Source organism: Anopheles nili, chromosome 3, assembly GCF_943737925.1.
Source record: "Anopheles nili chromosome 3, idAnoNiliSN_F5_01, whole genome shotgun sequence".
In the NCBI taxonomy this organism is placed as follows: Eukaryota; Metazoa; Arthropoda; class Insecta; order Diptera; family Culicidae; genus Anopheles; species Anopheles nili.
The window spans coordinates 67102470-67124486 of NC_071292.1; the positions used below are offsets into that span (position 1 = coordinate 67102470).

At 42.0% G+C, this 22017-nt stretch overlaps 4 protein-coding genes across 5 annotated transcripts; 3 read left to right on the forward strand and 1 right to left on the reverse strand.

The window, feature by feature from the left end:
* Nucleotides 1–4725: 4725 nt before the first annotated feature.
* On the reverse strand, nucleotides 4726–7311 carry LOC128726396 (inositol polyphosphate 5-phosphatase E). Its single transcript, XM_053820201.1, has 3 exons — nucleotides 5260–7311; nucleotides 4913–5175; nucleotides 4726–4834 (listed from the first exon to the last, which is right to left on the reverse strand). Exons 1-3 carry the CDS (start codon nucleotides 7309–7311, stop codon nucleotides 4726–4728), a joined length of 2424 nt encoding a protein of 807 aa, XP_053676176.1.
* Nucleotides 7312–8942: 1631 nt separating this feature from the next.
* LOC128726200 (uncharacterized) lies at nucleotides 8943–10899 on the forward strand. Its single transcript, XM_053819994.1, has 2 exons — nucleotides 8943–9017; nucleotides 9094–10899. Exons 1-2 carry the CDS (start codon nucleotides 8982–8984, stop codon nucleotides 10645–10647), a joined length of 1590 nt encoding a protein of 529 aa, XP_053675969.1. The 5' UTR covers nucleotides 8943–8981; the 3' UTR covers nucleotides 10648–10899.
* Nucleotides 10900–12171: 1272 nt separating this feature from the next.
* On the forward strand, nucleotides 12172–17749 carry LOC128722998 (spermine synthase). Of its 2 annotated transcripts, none has more exons than XM_053816701.1 (5): nucleotides 12172–12541; nucleotides 13763–13874; nucleotides 15837–15959; nucleotides 16069–16505; nucleotides 16581–17749. In XM_053816701.1, the coding sequence occupies exons 1-5, from the start codon at nucleotides 12257–12259 to the stop codon at nucleotides 16749–16751; spliced, it is 1128 nt and encodes a 375-aa protein (XP_053672676.1). In that variant the 5' UTR covers nucleotides 12172–12256; the 3' UTR covers nucleotides 16752–17749. The 2 variants fall into 2 exon arrangements, with proteins under 2 accessions (XP_053672676.1, XP_053672675.1); XM_053816700.1 differs by lacking the exon at nucleotides 13763–13874 and adding an exon at nucleotides 15245–15353.
* Nucleotides 17750–18131: 382 nt separating this feature from the next.
* Nucleotides 18132–20907, forward strand: LOC128724857 (ankyrin-3-like). The gene is made up of 2 exons (XM_053818579.1): nucleotides 18132–19596; nucleotides 19676–20907. Exons 1-2 carry the CDS (start codon nucleotides 18132–18134, stop codon nucleotides 20905–20907), a joined length of 2697 nt encoding a protein of 898 aa, XP_053674554.1.
* The last annotated feature ends 1110 nt before the right edge of the window (nucleotides 20908–22017 follow it).

Here is a 22017-nt window from a genome sequence, read left to right on the forward strand (position 1 = left end):
TCTTGTATGCAAAACTAGTTTAGATAAGCATTATTCTCTCTTCCTGTTTTCAAAGAGCTAAGCACTAGATAAAAATCCGCCGGTGAAATGGACTAATTCTCACGCCAGAAACATAAACGGGTGAAATTGTTTTTATTGAATGAACACCACAATGCAGGTTGAAAGCAACCGTCCCGGACATTTTAAACACGCGTAAAATTAGTCACACTCTTCGGTACACTGTTGTCCTTTTACGAAACACTCGACCCATTCGTACACATGGCATCGCATTCTGTGTAAATTGATCTTGCAACACGAAGCAGAAAATTCAACCCAGAGTGTTTCGAGCCGACTCCACGTGCACCAGCGCCTGCTGCGAACGTGAACTAAATTTTTACTACACTTTTGACCACCGTCTGCATCAGCTTTGGTTTACTCCGCTCTTCGTTTAGCCTTTCCTCGAGTCCGATCTAGTCAGCAAAGAAACGGAGACATGCTAGACGTCGTGTTCTTCCTGGATCTCTCAGCCGGTCGACACACACTACCACTACTTAATACCATGCACATGCACTGAAATGCATTCTAGAATATGCACAGATGAAAGTGCATCTGCATGTTGGATCAAAGCTTCTCGCGAGTGTTTGAGTAGGACGTGATTTTATCGGAATTCAACACGTTTTGGTGTTAATTCGCAAAGCCAGCATATCCCATGTTCGTCATATACGTTGGTTAGACTGTACTTTTCTGTAGACACATGGTGGGACTACGGCTCACGGAGAGTTCACACATTTTCAAACCACGCAAACATTCACCAAGGATACGCATATCGCAACGATAAAGAGGTTATGTTACTGTCACACGTCCATTGAGGTGCACTAATCCCGTGCAGAAGGATGATCCTTGGGTATCCATGGCTGACTCAGACGTTTCAAAAAGGACACATCTACCAGCACATTGCTGTACGCTTGTAAGTAGTTAGTAGCTCTTGAACGACTACTACTGTCACCGTTGCTACCAACACTAGCACACACAAACACTACGTGGCAGGATGACACCCAAGGATGACCGATCATGTCGCGGCGGTTCCTGCGATTGGCGTCGTTTCGCGTCCAGTATGGCGCCTTTCCTCGAAATGCCGAATGCACGTAACCATACCGCCCGAGCCTTCGCTCAACCTGCCCGTGAGCAGGAGGGTGAGAATCCTTGGTGTTGGCTGGAGCAAAAACAAAACGAAAATCAAACATCACCCGCTCGCTCGTCAACAGGCGCACGGTGGGGTCGCCGTTATCTGTCATCTCGTTGGAGCTCTTCCTGTACGGAGCCGACACAAAAAAACATGGCCTGCTCGGAGGCATCGGTTACACGTGAGCATGGTAACCGGCGCATCCTGCATCCGGTCACGCTCGTCGTGCAAGATGGCGGAGGAGGAAGAAGGCTAATTGTATACCTTTTGAAAAGTGTTGCTCGATCCAAAGCAACTGCATACATCGGCGAGTCTCGGCATATACTAAAGAAAATGGAAAATCATGAATTCATAAATTGATGAAAAAGGTGCAGGATTTCAAAACGACAACTCTATGCAAGAATAAACCAGTTCGAGGGAGACAGAACAGAAGATTTCGGGATAGTCTTCGCGTCGTTCCAGCAAAAAGAGAAGCTAAACGTCTGCAAGAAACGTCTCTGAGCTATTGCGTTGTTTTTGCGAGACGACCTGTGAAGCGGAGAGAAGTTCCGGCGGTGATGGCGCGCATGCACGTTGCTAAACCACGCCCATGTCTGCAGACGCCAACAAAACTGATGCAGTGCGAGGACGAGATTGAGCCCTGGTGGAGTTGCACCCTAAATGGCTCCAACGGACCAAACCGTGGAAAGAACACAGCATCACTCTTTTGTTGTACTGCTGTGCTAATGACACAGCTTGTTTTTAGCAGTCTTTCTAATCGCACGGAACGGAAAGGATCTGGGAACATGTTGCACGTATGAAGATATGTAACGATTGTGCGTAAAGGTGAAGCAGGGGTAGTGAGTTCAAATGCGGTTTATTTTAGTTTCTGTGTGCAGACGATTGCTGGACAAGACGAAAATAATGGGATACAACAATATTACATATTTCATCTAAATAAACATACCTAAATAGTGATACTTGTAACAGGCAAATTGAAATAAATCAGACAAAGCTTTAGCTGAAACAAGAGCAATCAACTAGAATGTGATATTCGCACTTAGCAAATAATTTAGATAACGCCAGAGTTAGAGAAGAATGAGAATGGTAAAAGAAATCAGCTACATCACTGATGAAACATTATTTATTATTACATTGATCGCTAATCAGGATTAGCAAAATTTGTGGTTGTTTTGAGATGCACCCTTCCTTACATTTGTCAGAGAGTAGTATGGTGTTGCCGTAATTCGGTCATTTGACCTTGTTTCATGTGTTACGGGTAGGACGAAAAATACACACCCTTACTGACCATATTACGATAATTTGATAGTGTATAAACGCTATTAAGTAACTCTGCTGGAAGATGTCAATACAGTTCTTGTTCGTGTTATATGAAGTATGTATCTTTTCCCTATTCGGCTAGCCGCTGATATAGTATATTAGGTTATGTAAATTATATTTGTCACTCACTCACTCACAAAACAAGCTTCCCAACGTCATACAGGAATGAATAAACATATTTATTTTTATGAAATGAATAAATATTTTCCAAATAAATATTGCTGATATACGTGTACCTGTGATTTTGCTTTGCGCGGACCTCAATTCTGGTATCATCAATTGCTTTGCAGTGCAGTGTTTATACGCTAGCTTCAGGTGAATTGGACTCAAACGCATGCAACTTAAACTTATTTTGATGATCGTTAATCGCCATCATTTCACATTGAGTGAATCTAGGGTTTTAATGGATTGGAGAATGTCCGTAGGAATGCGTTAGTAGAACTGAGAGTGTGGAATATAATGTGTTGTATAGGTTTCTCCTATTTCTAGCCTGATGTTTAGGAAGGATATAAATCGAGAAAAACTCGATCAAAATCCATGGTTCCAGTACGTCTAAGTCAATTGTATGCAACACCACATGCTTAGCTTCTTCTGTTTCAAAGTACACCATTTATAGGGGTTTGTTATCTAATTAGTTCTGTTACTCTGAAGACAAAGGGCAGCTGGTCATATTTAAAAACAGCAAAAGGCACAGATATAAGAGGGTGTCTTTGCTTGCTTGAACGTTCAAGATAAAAGAGTTGCAGTTACGATCGGATTCGGTTCTTACAGGTATTAAAAATACGCTATCGCTTTCAGCTGGTCAATCTTTGAATCACGGACAATGATGCTTAGGTTACACGCATATGCCTAGGACTAGTTGAGAATCTACAATCAGTACAAACTATTTTTGTTTCAACAACTATCACACTAGTTCCTTTGCCAAGGACATTACTTTCTAACGAAGGATTCAGAGGTAGTCACAGCAATACGCAATCCTACCGACGATATTTGGACAAGCCATACCCTTATTAAAATAAGTCGAACATCAATATCAGCTCTGAGAATAATTACAACAAAACAACACTCTTCCCGAAAAGCCTCGGTTTTCACACAACTAATATAAAATTATAAAACAGTAATAGCAATTGCTAAAGACTCACAGAATAATCGTAGGTAGCAATATTTGAATCACAAATATAACGTTCATCAAATAAAAGTAAGAGAGCAAACAAACAATAAATCATATTTTTTTCTTTTTACAGTAGGATTGTTGCGGCTCTGCCGTTCAATATTCAGCTACAATCCAATTGACATTATACCATTGCAGTAGATATGTATACTTCGAATCTACGAAAGCACAAAAACGAACATTTTGAGTATGCTCTCTTACTGGCTAAGAGGGGAACGAATACTTCGCATGTTTGATTTCCTATTGTAAACGACTATTAAATCACATGTCTTCTTCATAGCACTACATATTCTCATGACTTTCTACACACGGTGTTGTAGATGACTGCTAAGTATGTAATACGGTAGAGAAAGGCTACAGATTTCATTTGTCTTTTTCTCAGTTAAGTCATCGCTAATCTAATATTTAATCTTGTTATACCAATTCCAAATTCACTTTGCTATAAGTACACCTATGTATCAATCAGCTTTTCAAATCGCAGCGTGTTTTGTTGCTCATTCGCGTACGTGCTAAAACACTCTAATCTCTAATTAAAGGAGCTGAGCGATAAAGCTCACATAACGATTAATTGATTTGACTAGATTAATAATAAATGACTATTAGTGTTGATTCATCGGTGATGTACTAAATCATCGATCATTCCTGGTAATTCGCGCGTCGCTGACTAGAATATTACTAGACTAGAATATCACGCAGACTGAAGGGGAATATTCTTTGATGACGGTTCAAGGAACACTTAAGGCTTTCTGTTGAGTGGGACATCTATTCACAGTCACTATTTTTTACTGTCTGGGTAAAGTCAGTATAAGTTCTGCATCTGGGTACATGGGGAAAACCCCACCAGCCATACTACCCAGTTGATACACCAGCTTTTAGTCTTGAGTCTAGTGCTCATCTAGATAGGAGCCCTGTATCTATATGTAATAAGCTCCAGCATTACGAATTGTCAAATCGCTTTGTTTAATCAATTGTTGAGCCTTCATTCAAACAACTCATTTGGGTGCATGACGGTTTCAGTAAACCGGACCGTTTTTACCTGTTTCTTTTCACCTTACCGGTCAAACAGCCGGCGTCATTGGATGTTACAAACGGCCGACGAACCAGCTCCAGAGTTATCCAGACGCCGCTTCATACCTTCAAGATAGACTTCGCGATTGAACAATCCCGCAGCCAACGGAATTCTATGATTGAGAAGAAATTGCATCCGCAAAGTTAGTTGACGGCATTTAAACTTGTTTTGAGCTGTTATAGTAGCTTACGTATCAATGCCGGGTCGGATGATATTTTTGAACAGCGCCCAAACAGGCTTGTGATCGGAAGATGTAATGCTCTGAACTGAATCGTACGCGATGCATTTGACCGGAGAAGGTGGGTGTGAAATCTTAGACCCAGGTGGTACATTTGAGCCTCGTCGGTGGACCGTAGTTACAGGGAGAGGTTTAAATTTGTACAGTATTCGATCAGTGTACGCAGGAGCTCGTTGCTTGCTGGAAGAATCGAACCGCTGCGTGCCGGGATCATACTGCAAATAAATGATATAGGTAGGAACACATTTAGGACTATTCCGCGCTGAAAATGAAAGAATTTATTTTACAATTAAAATTACCTTATAAGTTGGAGGGAAGGTTATCTTAGCCTCGCGGAACCCCCGAAATGCAGCTCCATCAGCCAACACAGACGTTAGCTGGTCCGTGTGCATAAATCCGTGTGGTAGATGCGCCGGAAGTGGGAACTGTGTCGTCTCTATCCACTGCATCAGCTTATCACGCGGCTCGCTCAGGCGAAAGTTAAGATCCCCGCACCAGTAAACGCTGTCAAAGTTTTGTGTTACGTCTTTATTCCGGTGCTTTACGGTTAGATTACGCGGCAAATCCAGCGCGTGTATGATCTTTTTCACATCGGATACGCGTTCTTTCACCTTTTGCTGGTGGGCCGTCAGATGCGAGGTCACAAACAGGAACGAAGTACCAAACAGACAAAATGAGATCGCAACCGCACCTTTCGTTCGAAAAGCCGTACCAGGCCGCACGGAGAGACAGGCGTCCTCCGGTTCCGAACAGAACCAGATTAAATCACGTCGGATGAATGCAGCCAAGTGCAACGTACCGAGGCTGGTGGAGTGTAACAAGATGTGCGAGGGTCCCAACGTTTCCTGTAGCGTTACTTCCCACTCAAAACGCTCGGAGCAGGATTCTTGGGTGCCGAAAACGATAATGTCTGGCACGTGTTCGAGGGCCGTTGGCAGCACAAAATCGTTCATCTGGCGCGGTGGGCTCTGTCCATTCATGTTCCACGTGCCGACGAAGATCGATACCTCGCGTGTGGGGAGAATTTTATCCAACTCCGCCGCTCCCAACAAAGACGTCGAGCCAAGCCGCCCATGAAGAAAATTACGCTGACGGGCCTTTTCCGCAGGAATTAAATTGAGCACGTGCGCAGCCATTAGCGCCTGGCGGGCGAGCGAATCAGCTGATCCCGGAGGTGGTTTTTGACCAGCAGCTGCATCATCCAGGATGGCAGCGTTTTCGCAGGGGGCTGTCGTTACCATGTCAAATGACATTGACTTTCGGGACTCACGTCGGTCAAGATCGCACCCACCGGGAAGCAACAAATCATCCTCCTTCTCGGCGATGTTTGGTGAGCTGTAATGTTGTTCCATCTTTTCGTACCCATCCATGTTGCACCGGTGCAATGGGGGCAGAAAGCGTTCCTTAAAACGCGACTTACTCGACATGATCGCTCGCTGTGTGTGGTTTTGATACTCGCGAAACACGATTGGTTTTGTCACGACGCGGTTGTTCACCAGCGATACGTTCGCCTTTTGATTGCGGCCATTAATATCCTCTTCCTCCTGCGGCGTTTCCACCTTCGGGCCTACCTCTAGTGGCCTGCGGTGGCGCATTGGGCTCGACTTCTCAATCGGATAACTGGTGCATGACTTGGCGGTCAGCTCCAGCTTCAGCTGCTGCCGCCGTTGTTGCATTTCGAGGTCGTACGAATCACTGCCCGCACTAGAACTGCCTGTAGCCGGGTGCGAAAAGCGATTTCGCGGTGGTGACTTGACGATCGCTTCGTCCATCGAACAGCACAAATTGAACTGACCGCCAACGTCAGCGCTCGTGGTGCTTCTACCTCCTACACAACTGCTTAAACGGTTGCTGAGCGTGCTTCGGGTGTTTGAATTGTCACGCTTTCGAATGGCGGTCGGAATTTTCGTCGCCGTCGAGCTTTCCGGCCCCGTAGACGAGGTGGTGGTCGTGGTCGTCGTAGTCGATGACGTCGAAAGAAGCTGGTACGAGTTGGTGTCACTTGGATTAGACGAGTCCTGCCGATGGCTGGTATTGCTAGTTGACGTAGTCGTTGCAGTTGTGTTCCCCCCATTGCTAGCGGTGCTGTTACTGCTGTTGGTGGTTGTCTTCGTTGGGGGATTCGAAGCCGCATGGCTATGATGGTTTCCGAGTAGACTAAAACCAGACCCAACGTCGATCGTTTGCTGTTCGTCTTCGCTCTCCGAGCATCGCTGCGGCTCGACACGTGACGAGCGTTTCGACAGCAAACCGAGAAACGGTCGTTTGCCCTTTCCACTTGCGTTTGCGGTTGCGTTTATATTCGAGGAAGGCGGTTTTGAGCCGCTCGGCTCTGGTGCTGATTTATCCATTGGGCGTTTGTGTTCGAAGGACTCCGAGTTTCATGTGAAAATTAATCTGCTGCTCACCTAAAACAACCGATTCACTGCACTCGCTGCCGTTATATAAGACTGTAAACATCCCTGCCGGACGCAGGATTCTGACGGCGCTGCGACGATCGGGTCCCGTTGCAGCTGGTGACTTAGTACGAACTGATGTTCATGGTCGCGGCAGCAACGGTAACGACGGGAACTGTGGCGATACTTTCCGTCCATTGTTATTTATTTTTAGCCACCAAACGGGTGGTCCGTCCCCATGCTGTGCCCTTGATAGTATGATGAAGATGATGGTGAAACGTTTCTATTGGCCTCGTAATACGCCGACAGTAAACAACGGGAAGATACTCTCGATTCGCGCTGCTCGGACATCGTACTATCTTTGGTCTTAACAGTGGCGAATACTTTAGGCGTCATCATTGCACCAGGTTACGTTTAGGGCCGGTGCATTCGTTCTGTGACGCTGCGGTCCGCCTTGTCTGCACCTCCGAGATGACCAAACAGGTACATGTTTTTTTATGATTTACATCATCAAAATTTGAGATCTTGAAGGTCAATGACGTACGGTAGCTGTGTGGATAGAGATGTTGATGCTTTAATGAACATAAATGGGAACCTAAATTCATTGAACTTTGATCTTGGGTTATTCTAAAACAAAAGATTGCTGCACCCTTCAACATGGGTTCTCTTAAAACACGTTACACGTTAAAATATCGTCATGTCTTAATCGGTTAATTAAGTGATTCTTAACAATATGTACAGAAAGGAATAATAGATCCAAATTGAGATAAAGTGATGATTTGGAAGTGTTGGGGAAAAATGATATTATTGATTGCTAGACAGTGGCGCATGACCACAAGCGGTTCCGGTCTATTCTAAAACTGACCTAGACCGCTATGTGGATATAGTGCCGGATAAGTAAGTAAACAACTCCAAGCTCACCCAAGCAAAGTTAGTATAAATTGTTGTTCTATGTAGTACACTTATCACTTGATACAAACAGAATCAGTAAGAGGATTCATCCTTCCAGCCATGACTACGACATTTTACAGAACAACTCATTACAGGAATAAAAGGATTAAGTTCTTTAGCTAAAGAAGTTTTAACGTTAATGAACAATTTTTTCCCTATTGCGCACAGCAACCGTAAATTATTATTAATTGAAAACAATGCCACCCTCTCAACGATACGGGTGATTTTTTTCAGGATTATTTATTTACTTATACTGTCAAATGGCTTGACAGATCCTTTTTTGTTTGTTGACGTCAAAAATCCTTGTGAGTTAGGCACCAAAATCTATGGAGATTTGAATAAAAATATAAGATTAAAAAAAATAAACAGTAAAAGCTGTTTCAGATCATCGTATTATTTGTCTTTTGTTAATGTGCATGTAAAAACTAGCTCTGAATAAACGCAAAAAACTAAAAAATTGCTGTCTAACCCATTTTGCTTAAGTTAACAGCTGACATCTGACATCTTTATTTTGACAGATAGGATAATAGAATCTTTTTTCTCATGAGTTTACTTCAGTCTAATGTTGTTGTACAAATTTGCACGGAAATAATTTAGTGAAAATAGTTCGTAATTTACCCCGTTTTAGGGGAAGTCGCTTGCGTGCTTTAGTTAGAACCAGCCCATTTGCAACGATGGATTTGAACAAGAACAATGCTTTTTTCGAAAAGGTAAACTTTGCTACTGCAGTCCATTCCTTGTAGGGGACCCAGTCTGTTATTGTCACTGAATGTTTTCTGGTTTTAGCTTAAGCAAAATGTTACTGATTCATTCGATCGTTTGCGGAAGGCCGTCGACATGCGTGAGAAGTTGCTGCTGAGGCAGCTGACGGTGGTGGTTCAACAAGCACAGCACATCACATTCGAGTACGATAGCATTCGTTTTCTATGCGACAGCGAGGAAGAGCTTGTTAGTCGTATTCGTACGTTTGGCAGGTACAACATCGACAATTTCAACGTTATTCTGCAGAAGGAACCATACGAAAATGAAGATTATATACAGCCTTCGAACGATCATGATCTGATGCACAAAAGCTGTCGCCAGGGCGCAGACGATGAACGGAACCCAGAGAGTGAAGAGATAGTAGTGGAGTTCTTTAACAACCGTAGTCTTATAAAGGACAGCGCTGAGATGGTGCGAGAATCGATCATCAACCTTACGTTAAACGAAAGTCGGGAAATAATTGATCAAATGATAGGGACTAAACCATGTGGTCTCGTTGGAATGACCGCCGAAGAACCTATTTCAGATGCCATAGAATCGTTACGCGTGTGTAAAATCGATCAAACAACGCATCGAATGCACAGAACTCGGAATTCTATATGTGACGCCCCATTGGTTTCGCTTTCCGTTCAAGGTGAGCCGCAGCAGGATGATGGTAGTAATAATAACCTTGTTTGCGTTGCCAACGGCAACTCGAAGAAGGTTCGCAACTCTTCGCGTGATGGGGAAAAATGTATTTCACTTTCGCTGCCACCCCATCGTATGATACCAAAAGCCTCGCAAACCGATGGACTGATTATCACGACAACCGACTCGGAAGGAAATATACGGGAAACAATGCCTGCTTGCAAAGCAGTGACAGACAAACGAATGAAAAACGTAAATCATCTCACGATGAGTAGCTGTGGCAGCACGATTAACCTTAAGAATGTCACAAATCTTACGATTAATGCATGTGCTGAGCGATCATTATCTAAACCAGTGAAGGAAAAAGAACATTCGGCGTTGACTGATCCTGGTATCGTCAGTAACGTTCAATCGGAAGAAGGTAGCCCAGAGTGTGGCTTTTACAAGCGGCTCATAACGGAGAATAAAATTCTCCGCAATCACATACTCAAGTCTAAGCTGGGTTATGCAGGATCAGGGCCAGAAAAGTTGCAGCAACCTGTGATCAGTTCCTCTGTATCGAATAATTCACTTTCTTCCATTATTGATGGCGTGACCACAAACTCTAACAAGACCGTCCCGACGGAGTCGGACAGTTCCCCGATTGATGATACCAGCACTGCTGCTAACAATGAGGCTAATCTCGATATGCCTCTCTCGGAGCAGGAATTGCAGCAAATGCTGGAGATGCCTTCTTCCATATGCGAAAAAAGTTTGTCATTCGTTCTAGGTGAATTGTACGGCATACCCAATGGAACAAATGGTGTGACTGCACTGCCGAGTTCTGCTTCCGGTGAAACCAAGGAACATACCATGCAAATTCAGCAATGGTTGAAACAAATCATTTCCGAAGCCGAAACGGAACCGTTTCAAAACGCAGAAATGCTTGAGTTTAGCAAAATTCATAACTAGTTACGCAAGGAACCATTTTAACGGTGATTGTTCCATGATAGTGTGCGAAAAACTGTGCGATTACAATTATTCCTGTTTATTATCTGTGATTACTTAGCTTCGGTATAGCTTCATTGAGTTGCGATCGGCCTGTGATGTGTGTCCTGTGTGTAGACATGCACGTTTGCTATACTTAACAAAAAGCCCTCGCCATGGCTTCGAATATGTTTCGAAATGTTACAAAGATTTCATGAACTTGTTCACCTTTTTGATTTGCACGTGTTTCATTTTGTTGCATTAACAGATGTTTATCTTTCCAATTTCTTCGTAATGCGTATTTTATATGCATTTTAATATTTGATTTCTACGAGTTGTTCTCCAGGTTTCTTATTATTATTATTGAAAAACTACTTATGCGATAAGGATTTGGCAACATTCCATTTTTTACCGGAAGAATAACATTAGTAACTAAACAATCTACTCACATCCACCCATTAAAAATCTTTTAGTGTGTGCCATTGTGGTCGATTTAAAAAGTACTTAGATGTAACTTAGTACTTGATAATGAAATATTCTCATAAAATGTGTGAATTACGTTTTGGTACGTGTAGTTAGAAATTTCAGATCGTCGGCAATCTGTTATCAAACAGCTGAAAAAGTAATAGAAATAGTACCACAATTGGTTAAATAGCATATCCTAGTATCAAATAATGCGTTTTATGTACTTCTTGAATGTAACGATGTTTGTGTAACCGTAAGCCGATAGTAGAGAAGTTTCTTCACATTACGAAGCCTTTTAAACAAAAAGTATCGCGAATTAAATGATAATTACGGCTAATCCTTAAACTTTGCTTAGTGCTTCTTCGAGTGCCGAGCGAAGAAAAGACGCTAATATTAATGCATAACATCGTGTGTACTTATGGGTAATAAACGATAAAAAAAAGAGAGGTCCTTTTTGTTAGTTGGATATCCTATCATAAATCCATTTATGGGAAATATTATATACTACTAGAGATAGTTATTTGATAACCTGGTTGTTAGTGCCTTCATAGCTTTTTCTCAGTGTTTTTGACTTTAATATATGGTAATTCAAGCATGGTTCAAAAGTATTTTAAATTTAGTAGATTTGAAAGGATAACGGAAGGCAGATTTTTTGTAATACTATCAAAACAGAAAATGTTATCGAATCATTAACAACCTTGAGGCTATGATGATTTGAGCGCAAATGTCATAGCTGATTAAGAAAAATTGGTTATTATAAAACATTTAATGAATCATGCAATGCAATAAATGTACGTGATATAATTTATAAAAAAGAAATGATTACTTTTTGGAACTCTTTTTGTCATTTATCATAAAACATGTATCTTTTAAAGTTTCTTAAAATAGAATGAAAATCGGACCTACAACTGTCAAAACCAGACCCGGCATCGTGCCGCTACATGTCGGTATGAGCTAACCGGATTTGCACTCAGTTCAGTTCAGATTTTCTGCACAAAAGTTGTGTGAATGGAAAGAGCCTAAATTTTGTTTTAATTGAAGTGAAACAATTTAGTGCTGCGGCCGTGGAAATTGTTCGAGTGTTTGTGGTGATCTAGAAAGGACTGTGAAAACGGTTGTCCCTTGCATCATGTCCGCCAACTCGATTTTGCTGGATTTTTCCCTGGACCCCGCCCGGATTATCGACGAAGTTTCCCGCAAGGATATTGTGCGGATGTGCAAAGAGAATCTGGAGAAATATCTCACTGCACTGAAAATCTGTTACGACATGCTCACGGCCGATGGTTATCTGTGCATCCTCAACGAAACCGGCACCGGTACTATCGTAACGATCCGGTTCTTTGAACAAGGCCTGATAACGATCAACGTCGAATACTACCGGAAGGATGGCGATGAACCGAAGATATCCTTTGATGTATGCGATCACGCGGTGATATGCAAATAACATTAGATGGTCACAAAAAACATTGTTCTAGTCTATTCGTTAGCGTTCGCAGATTGTTACGAATGAAAATTCTTAGGGAAATGCGATTGATGGGGTCATCGTGTGTGGGTCAGGCCTTTCTTTTGGTTACCTCGCTATTAAAACATGCATTGACTTATAAGTCATCTTTTATGTGTACCACTGTAGATTACGTTTTTGTCATTTCGTAAAAGAGAGCTTTTACACGGATTATCAAAAATATTACCTACATAAATGGGGTTGGAAAATCGATACAGCAAAAGGACGTCAAGCATTGAAGCAAACACATACAAATTTGCACTCACACATGTTTTTGCAAGGTCATTTGTTTTACCCACATGGTGCATAGGATGCCTCTTCTCTGTGCTCCCATGCTCTCAAAGCTATGTAGTTATGCTACTGCAAACGAAAAAAATCCGCGCCGTTTTTTACGCGATTTGACAGACGTCCGCACGTGCGAAACAATCGTACACCGGTCAACATCCAAATAAGTGCGAGACCATGCTGCCGATCAGATTTGAACGATTTTTTGATCACTAATGAAATATTTCAATACATATTTTATTACTGATGTAATGGGAAGCTGGTTAATTGCTGTAAATAATCTTAATTGGACTTTAATAATTTTAAATAATATGCATACATGTGCATGTGCATGTTGCAGCTACTACATTACGGAGTACAATATCAGCTGCTCCAATTGCGTCATATATTTGCGCGTCCTATGAATAAATCCTCTCGCAAGAGCATGAAAATTTGCGTGCCTAGTTTTGAACGTACTATAAAGGTAACCCACTATTTGCACATCTTCTTGGCACGGTGTCATGGTCATTAATATGCTAGCCAAAGTTGTTATCACCTGTGCAGCGCAGTAGTTGATTTCACAGTAACTGTGAATTTTTAGAAGAGTTGCTCTTTAGATTTTTAATAATCAGCGATCATAATGCGTTGCAGTGAGATGAATGGCAAGTCCCTTGAATGCACAGTAGAGTCTTCACTAACATTCTCTACACTGTTTGATCTAGTAGGCTCGATAAGATTATAATTTTTCAACACTCCCCTAATTATCTAATGTTGTGTTATGTCCTTCTCGTTTTGACACTTTTTACTATGTTTAATTCACAAATACACCTGCGGTTTATGCTCGTCAACGGTTGAATTGTTTTCCCGTAGAACATGAAAACGCTAGAGAACGGTTTACGCATCAGATTAGAGGCAAAACGGTCCAAGCACCTTCCACCAATAAAACGAGGCAGTAACGTTGACGTTTACTTAACAAGCTCAGGTTAGCAATAGCTTGATTCACTTGATTTTATACACATTTCTTACGATTCATCGAAAACGACACAGTCTGTTATGTTTTCAACACCATTCCGTCCTCGTTGATACTAGCGGTTGTAATCTTCTTTGTTTTATAACTATCTACTACATACACCGTTTGTATCATGTAAATTTTTTGTGGTTTGTTTTATGAGTTATGAGTTTGGTTTTTAGTTTTCTACCGGTTATTCCTGGTTTATTACTTCTTCCCGCTAATGGAACACCGATACTGCGTTCCGTCTGTACCCTTGCTGTTCTGAACTTTTGAAATGTTTGAATTTTTCAATTTTCAATTATCTTTTCCAACTTCTCCTGTTCACAATCGAATGCTTACTATATCATTCTTGGAGTGTTTTAGCTAGACCCAGCCTATGCAAGCTATGTATCACATAAAACTTCCATTATTTTCATTATTGGAACCCCGATCGGAGCATCATGACAGATAGCTGAAAATTAATATGTATCAATCCGTTAACGTAGGTCTCCATTTCATTCAACAACTATCAGTAGATTGGCCCTTCTACCATTTGCCCAGCATTTTTTTTCTTTTGGTAATATAATTATTTCAAATGGCCTACATAAGTAGATTGAATATCACATATATGTTTATTTAATTTGTGGTATTTTAAGCCATTTTTTATTTAAAACTTTTCAAAATATAATGTCTGATAAACGATTTATTCTGGATCAAATTCACACAACAAAGAATAATCTTAAATACAAAACCACATGTCACCATGGTGCCTTTTAGTGCATTCAACGAACTGGGAACGTGTCATTTATTTTATGTTTCCTTGTATTTGGGATTTATGCTTTTCATAATGATACTGAAGAGGTTTATTCTTTTCTGCATAACCGTTCCATATATTTCGTAATGGTTCTCAATTATATAACATGTGGCTTGAACTCAGATTTTTTACATTATTCTCATACTTTTAATTTATGAAATTTTTGAGGAGAAAGATATATTGTTTTATCTGAGATATTTCTGAAATCTTCCGAATGAATAAGACTAACAAGCCTCAATACTTAGGAGTTTTTATAGCTCTAGAGACCTTATCTATTCAACACCTTTGCCTCGTTCTGCGTGTACGATCTACTAAAATGAGCTAATTTTTAACGAGCAACACTTTGCATAGGTTTTTTTATTGCTAAACTGACAATTTTAATTTTGTTCCTTTCCTTTTTTCTGTTTCATTCCACCGTTTCCATCCGTTTGCATTCCGGTTTATTGGTTGTCGGTTTCTCAAACGAATAAACATGCTTGCACTTCGAAACATCATCGTTCCGAATCATCATCAACCATCATACCACACCAAAAATTGTCCATTGAAGCAAATACGCGAGCTCGAGAACAATTTGGTGCAAAAACTAAAACTCAACCATGGCCAATCGCTACCACCGCTCCAACGGGGTCCCTTAACCCGTTATTTCCCGACCGCAGGTAAGACATGCGATCATCACTGATATTCATACTAACCATTATGATCTAAGAAATTAATTCCTTCATCGCTTAACCGACAAGTCGATGCCACGATCTTCATATCCCGATCCCTTCAGCTCACTTTCTCTAATGGCTTGGATTAGTTTATACTTTTTATTGTGTCTTACTTTTTTTGCAGAGCGCGCATTATGCATTATTTTAAATCCAACCCATACATATGTTGTGTTTCGTTGTTTCTAAGAGAATGTCTCAATTGTTTCAAATTCGATTTTATAAATACTATTCACTTCAAATATGGTAATCGCATGGCAATAGATTTTATGGATTTATATACCTGTAACAACTATACTGTAGTTATACTACATAGAAAAGCATATAAAATATCATAAAATAACTAATAATTTGCATGATCTACTAAATTATCTAGTTATGCTTAAAAATACTTTATATTATTTAACCCTATTGGTTTGTGTTTGATTGCAGACGAGCGTGTCATCGAGTACGACATCGATAGGGTGCTTTTCGATAAGCGTTCCGATTTCCAGAAGATCCAAATCGTGCACTCCAAAAGCCTCGGCAATATGCTAGTGCTGGATGAATTGCAAAGTATGTAGTAGGGTGAATTTTTTTTTCAGATAACAGTTACATATGAGGTTTCGCTTCTACGAACTCTTCGAAATATAGTCTTTTTTTGTCTTTTTGACCATTTTGATAGATATTGCCGAAGCGGATCTTATCTACACCGAAACGCTGATGTGTCGCGGTGCTGAAAATTATGCCGGCAAAGAGATCTGCATTCTTGGCGGTGGCGATGGAGCTCTGTTGTACGAGCTGCTAAAGGAAGGCCCGAAACACGTGGTCATGCTTGAAATCGACGAAATAGTCATGCAGGCATGCAATAAGTACATGAACTCAATTTGTGGCGATGTACTGGAGAAACGTACGGATGAGAACTACGAGATCATTGTCGGGGATTGCATGGTTTACCTGAACAAGTACATCAAAGAGGAGCGCAAGTTCGATTACGTATTCGGTGACTTGACTGACATTCCGATCTCCGACACCCCAACTGGTGAAATATGGGACTTTATTCGGTTGATCCTGGAATGCTCCTTTCAGGTGCTGAAGCCGGATGGAAAGTTTATGACCCATGTAAGTAGACTCGCAAATGTGCGTAGCCGAAACGTGGACGATAAAGGTGAAACCTTTACTTTACCCAATCAATAGGGAAATGGTGTCAGCTGCCCGGAGTCACTCCGCATGTACGAAGACCAGCTGGCAAAGCTAACGCCAAAGGTATCGTTCACCAAAAGCACGGCTTTTGTGCCATCGTTTATGGAGGAGTGGGTTTTCTATCAGGTACAGCGTGAGGTCGCTAACGCCACCGAAAGCGTTTGACTTTGTTCCTTCACTACCAACGCCACCGGTTGTGATCGAACGTTGCAATCGTTGACAGCGACAGCACGTGGCGTGTTCCTTCCGCAAGCAATGGTTCGGTCAAGCATTATTACGTCTAGCACCAAAAGCGTGAAATTACGATAGCAGCACAATTACGAAAAGACAGGCCAAAACGGCGCTAGGTTTACATTACGAAACTACTTGAATACAAAGAAATACAGGTTAGCTAGAAAGGAAACTATACGCTCGAAATGGAAAGCAATGCTTAACCAAAGTTTGCCCAGAGAGATAAACCAAGGAGAAAACCAAGAGATGATAGTGTAGAAGTAACTTCCATCTTCCCATCTTCCTCCTGCATTCACTTAGACAGTGATAGCAAGCTTAATAGTTAAAAATTGACAATTATAGTCCTTTTTGCCAGTAGCGAATAGCGCGATTATCTAGTAATCTCAAGTCACTGCTCCGGAGAAGCGGAACCTTTGCGCGTAGTGTAACTGATGTCATATTAATTTATAATTCATCAATCACGATCTGAACGTGACTTGTATTGTTATATTCTTCCGTACGCCACGCGTACACGCGTATCGCAAGGCAGATACCGTACTAGTGTATGCACAATTTGTAGACTCTTATTTTTGCTTCGAACATCATCCTTAACCAACTATCGAATTACGCGAGGCATATAGTCGTTGGGTGTTTACGCGTTGTTGGTTACATGCTTGCGGCATGATGAGCGCTAGTTTTAGTTTAGATACGTGTTTTTTTTTCTTTAGTTTATTTTAATGTTGACTTTTCAGTTTAATGTACTTACGGATCGAATGATGATCATGTTGCTACACGCTGCTTGGTAGGATGCGAAATGAAAGCGTTTGAATAGTGTACTAGCCGTGACAACTATTTAACGTAGATGCGAAACATAGAAAGTTGCTCGAACAAATTGCCATTAATAAAATCTAAAAGAATTGTCGAAAAGCGGATTGTGTGTTGTTAGCATTGATTACTGCAGCAGCAACAAGAAGCTTTAGATTCGTTAATGGTTGGGGAATCGATTCTTCTTGAAGTGTTTCAGAGTCCTTGAATATTTTATTAACTAAAGTATTTTGAAGAGTCCTTTAGGTTTTAAAAATGACTCGTTGAAATATTTCTGAAATGTTCTTAACCCGCAAAACTGTCAATGCACCAACCTGATGAAATAGATCGTCACTGAAGTATTTGTTTATCGACGATATTTTTCCGTGCAAGTGACGCAATGTTGCATATTTCGTGGTTTCAATTGTTTGTGCAATGTATGGGCCCTTTAAATATGCCATGGGCGTATGCATGTCAGCACAGTATTCCGTAGGTCGCGCAGTATTCAGGTGAAGCAAAAATCGCTAAACGATGCATAGTTCTAAGTTCAAATCGGATTGTTTTCAAACCTACCCATTCCACCGAGCCGCGGCTAACGGATGTTCCGAGGAAGTGCGGCAACAGTTGGCCACCGGTGCAAACCCATATCAACCAACACACCAGGGATGGACGGCACTACATGCGGCCATTGCAAACAATGCGGAAGATATCGTTCATCTACTGCTCACTCGATACGACGAGGATTGGGCGGTTATCCGTGAAACGATCAGACATCGATTTCTGTGGAAGACAGAGCAAACCGGGTGGATAAACCGACCGACACTGATAGCCTGGACGGAAGAGGAATGCCAGCGTGCTATGGCTTTGTCCGCGAGCTGCCCGGCCGGGATTCCACTTAATTTGCAGGTGTTTGTAATGCTGCATCACCCTCAACAGGGCCATCGGTTCGTTGCTCTGGACGTATGCAACCGGAATAAATGGATCGACATCATGCGAACTATCCGGCGATTGCTGCCAAATGGAGTGCTCTCGTTAAACCGAAGCGATATGCGACAGGACGTAGCGAATTACCTTCACCTGGCTTGCAGACTTTCAACGAAGGAAATCATAGTAAAACTGATCAGCAAAGGTGCAGCGCTGAACGTGGCTTCTGGCGAACATGGCAAGACGCCCTTTATGGCTGCGGGAGAAACGATGCGTAAGGACGTGATCGAGCTGCTGTTCACGAAATACCCCGATCGGTTTGATCCATTTGCGTGCGATTCGAATGGGAACAACTTGCTGCATGTGATGTTGCAACGGCAGCAAACCCACATGGTGGATTACTTGCTCAAGCACTTGTTGAACTATCGCACGAAAGCTCTCCGGGAAACGGAAATGCAAGCATTAACCCGCGCCCTGAGATTTGTATCCGAAGAGTACAAATTCACGAACGTCTGGACGTTTATAGGATCGGTACCGATGAAGAAGCTGCTCAGCAAGTACATCAAACAGAGTGGGCTGGATTTGTGTGCCCCTGCGGGCGAAACGACAAATCTCGCAGCTATGATCAATAAAGGCATTGCGTTGGATTACTGTTTCGCGCAAATCGAACAACATTTGGAGCTTTTGCAGCTGCGAGCTCACGAGGAGTTGATCCTACACACGCTGATAAGATCCCGCCAGTTGACATTCGTAAAGGCTCTCTACAAAAAGCATGGGCCGCTCGTTAAGAAACTGTTCGAAGCTGAAAGTCCTGAACATCGTCCTGCCTTTGAGCTGTTAAGACTGCTCGTTTACAATACCGATATCGATGGGTTAAGGTTCGTGCTGGAGCATCATCGTGAGTTTTACGCGAAAAACGTGGCAAAGGTGCGTAGCGTCAGCGTTAGACAGCACCATCCAAAGAAGGCTGCATACGAGAAGGTTTACGATCTGCTCGTAGAAGCTTTTCCGGAACTGCACCCATCTGCGGATGATGAGGTGAAACAGCTGCACGATTCTCTGCAGCATGAAGGTAGGAAGGTTGAGTTTTTATCGCAAATTTGCACTCCATTTGCTAATGGCTTTTTTTCTATCCTTTTTTTTTGTGGTAGAATTTTACAACGAGCTGCGATCGCTGCGTGACAACTTCAAAAAGACGGTCACCCGGCTCGAACAGGGCGGCAAACGGCTCGATGAGTATCTGGACTGCGATCACAGGACGTTTCTGCACGTGGCCGCGTCGTGGGGCGACAAAACGTTGGTCGAAAAGCTGCTCAACCACGGCATGGACGTGATGAAGCCCGATAGCAACAATGCTTTGCCGATTCATTTGGTTGCGCGATGTGAGAGCATTTTTTCGATGCTGCTGGCCCAAAACGAGCAGGGACAGTTGTCCTGGGAGCTTGAGGAAGGATACAATCTGTTGCACCTGAGCTGCAAGAAAGGCATTTACGGAGATGGGTTGGAAAGACTGCTCGAGCTTGGTTTGGATGTGAATGCAGCGGCAGCGGACGGTCAGTTGCCATTGTCGCTAGCTTCATGCTGCGGGACGGTGACTTTTCTGCTAGATCACGGTGCACGTGTGGAGCTGCTGAACGAAGACCTGCTGAGTAGCAGCCTGCAGCACATGCAGTACTGTGCAGCTTCCGTGCTGCTTCCAAAAGTGTTCCAACTGGAATGGTTCCGCAAATGTGCCCACCAATACCTGCCGTGGATGGTGGGAAGCCAGAATCGGGATTTCTTCTCATGCAGCAACCAGCGGTTTCTGGAAGAGCATCCCGATATTCGTCGGCTGCTGTTTGATAGTTTGTACGAGCACTCGAGGGAGAAGGCGTCCGAATTGTTCAGCCGGGTTTGCCACAGATCGATCCTTAGTTGTGCGAAGTGGTTCAAGGAGTACAATTACGCCATCGATTACGACCATCGGGATTGGGGCCAATCGACGCCGCTCCTGGGTTTGGTCAGCTACTTCGAGTTCGATGTAGAAGATCAGCTGGAAATCGCACGATGGCTGCTGCAAAAACCGATCGACGTTAACGCCGTCGATGATCGGGGAAAAAATGCTCTCATCGCACTGGCGTCTCGGTTTAGATGGATGAAATCTTACGGTGCTTCTTTCATGGCCACGGCAGAGTCGCTGTTGCAGTGTGGGGCGAAACTGGACGAACAAGACGAGTCCGGTAACACGGTTCTGCATTACGCGTTCCAGGATGAACAATGGGAGTTGTTGGAGCTATTGATCGACAAAGGGGCGAATGTGTCGGTGAAGAATGCGTCCAAGAAGTTACCATGTGAGATGGGCTCCGTTTTCAGTCGAAGTTTGTTCGGCTTCATGAGGCTATGAGTAAAGATACAATTCGAAATTTACAAAGAGGAACTCTCGTAAAGTGCACGTTTTGAATTCGACAGCTAAATTATTTACAAAACCGCTCGGAAAATGAGGCTATGATTTTCAAACCAAACGCCATAAATTAATTTTTATAAAACGCTTTGAAAGCGTTATGAAGTGCTATAATTCATGTTCATTTTAGCGCCATCTATTGATCAAGATTTGAACCACTGAAGCGTTTCATACAGCGCCATCTATGAGTGAACTACAAAAGCTTACAGATAGCGCCATCTATGGGTGAACACTGAAGGATAGATGAACAGCGCCATCTAGTGTACACTAGATGAACTATATTTTTGTTCACGCTACTAGCGTCATCTGTTGGTCAGTTGGAAAACTACCGCTCATAACAAGCATGCTCTCCTGTTACTTTTTTTGCGACCAAAAAGTAACAGGACAGCATGCCAGTTTTTCCCGACCAGTGGGCGGATAATTTTTGAATCAATTTTATAAATATGTTACTTTTTTGCTCTGCACACTATATTTTACGCTGGTAAAGGGCATGTGCTTTGCAAATACGTTCGCAATATCGTGATATAAGGTGAGTGGTTGACTGATTTGTAATGATTTTATAAATTGTAGATGTATAAATTATATCTTTTTAAATCAGAAGAAACGCCCGGTTTCGAAGATTTTGCAAAAAAAACGTTGTGTAGCTTCAACTTCGAGCAAGGTGTTTGTAAGAATTTTAAAAAATAGTGCATTAGTAACGGTTTGAACTCGAATAAGTAATTAAGTTGTGAACAAAATATGTTTTAAATTTTTGTGCAATTCAAATTATAATAATTTTTTTAAGGTTGAATTGGACAAATTTTTAATCTATTTTCTTTAACTATTTATCGTTTAATCCAATTCAAATTTAAATACATTAAACTCTAAAAAGCGTTCCTTGAAAGTTCCTAGGCATAATAAAATTCGTGTTGTGTACTTTTTTACGTAATTTGTAAAAGAAAACGAGCACTTGGATTATATTATATACCAAAAGCATATATTCGAAACATATCGCAGTGTCGATTTATTGGACTTATTTTAACCACTTCACAGCCCATATTGAAACCATACCAG

What these genes read in the sequence shown, in the direction of transcription:
- LOC128726396 (XM_053820201.1), bottom strand. Translation starts at nt 7,311, where the DNA reads ATGGATAAATCAGCACCAGAGCCGAGCGGCTCAAAACCGCCTTCCTCG. An exon ending in CCTTCCCTCCAACTTATAAG is followed by an intron (nt 5,176 to 5,259) that starts GTAATTTTAATT and finishes ATTTATTTGCAG; the next exon opens with TATGATCCCGGCACGCAGCG. An exon ending in ATCCGACCCGGCATTGATAC is followed by an intron (nt 4,835 to 4,912) that starts GTAAGCTACTAT and finishes TCTCAATCATAG; the next exon opens with AATTCCGTTGGCTGCGGGAT.
- LOC128722998 (XM_053816701.1), top strand. Translation starts at nt 12,257, where the DNA reads ATGTCCGCCAACTCGATTTTGCTGGATTTTTCCCTGGACCCCGCCCGG. An exon ending in AACCGAAGATATCCTTTGAT is followed by an intron (nt 12,542 to 13,762) that starts GTATGCGATCAC and finishes GTTTTCCCGTAG; the next exon opens with AACATGAAAACGCTAGAGAA. An exon ending in CGTTTACTTAACAAGCTCAG is followed by an intron (nt 13,875 to 15,836) that starts GTTAGCAATAGC and finishes GTTTGATTGCAG; the next exon opens with ACGAGCGTGTCATCGAGTAC.
- LOC128724857 (XM_053818579.1), top strand. Translation starts at nt 18,132, where the DNA reads ATGCATAGTTCTAAGTTCAAATCGGATTGTTTTCAAACCTACCCATTC. An exon ending in CGATTCTCTGCAGCATGAAG is followed by an intron (nt 19,597 to 19,675) that starts GTAGGAAGGTTG and finishes TTTTTGTGGTAG; the next exon opens with AATTTTACAACGAGCTGCGA.
- LOC128726200 (XM_053819994.1), top strand. Translation starts at nt 8,982, where the DNA reads ATGGATTTGAACAAGAACAATGCTTTTTTCGAAAAG. An exon ending in ACAATGCTTTTTTCGAAAAG is followed by an intron (nt 9,018 to 9,093) that starts GTAAACTTTGCT and finishes TTCTGGTTTTAG; the next exon opens with CTTAAGCAAAATGTTACTGA.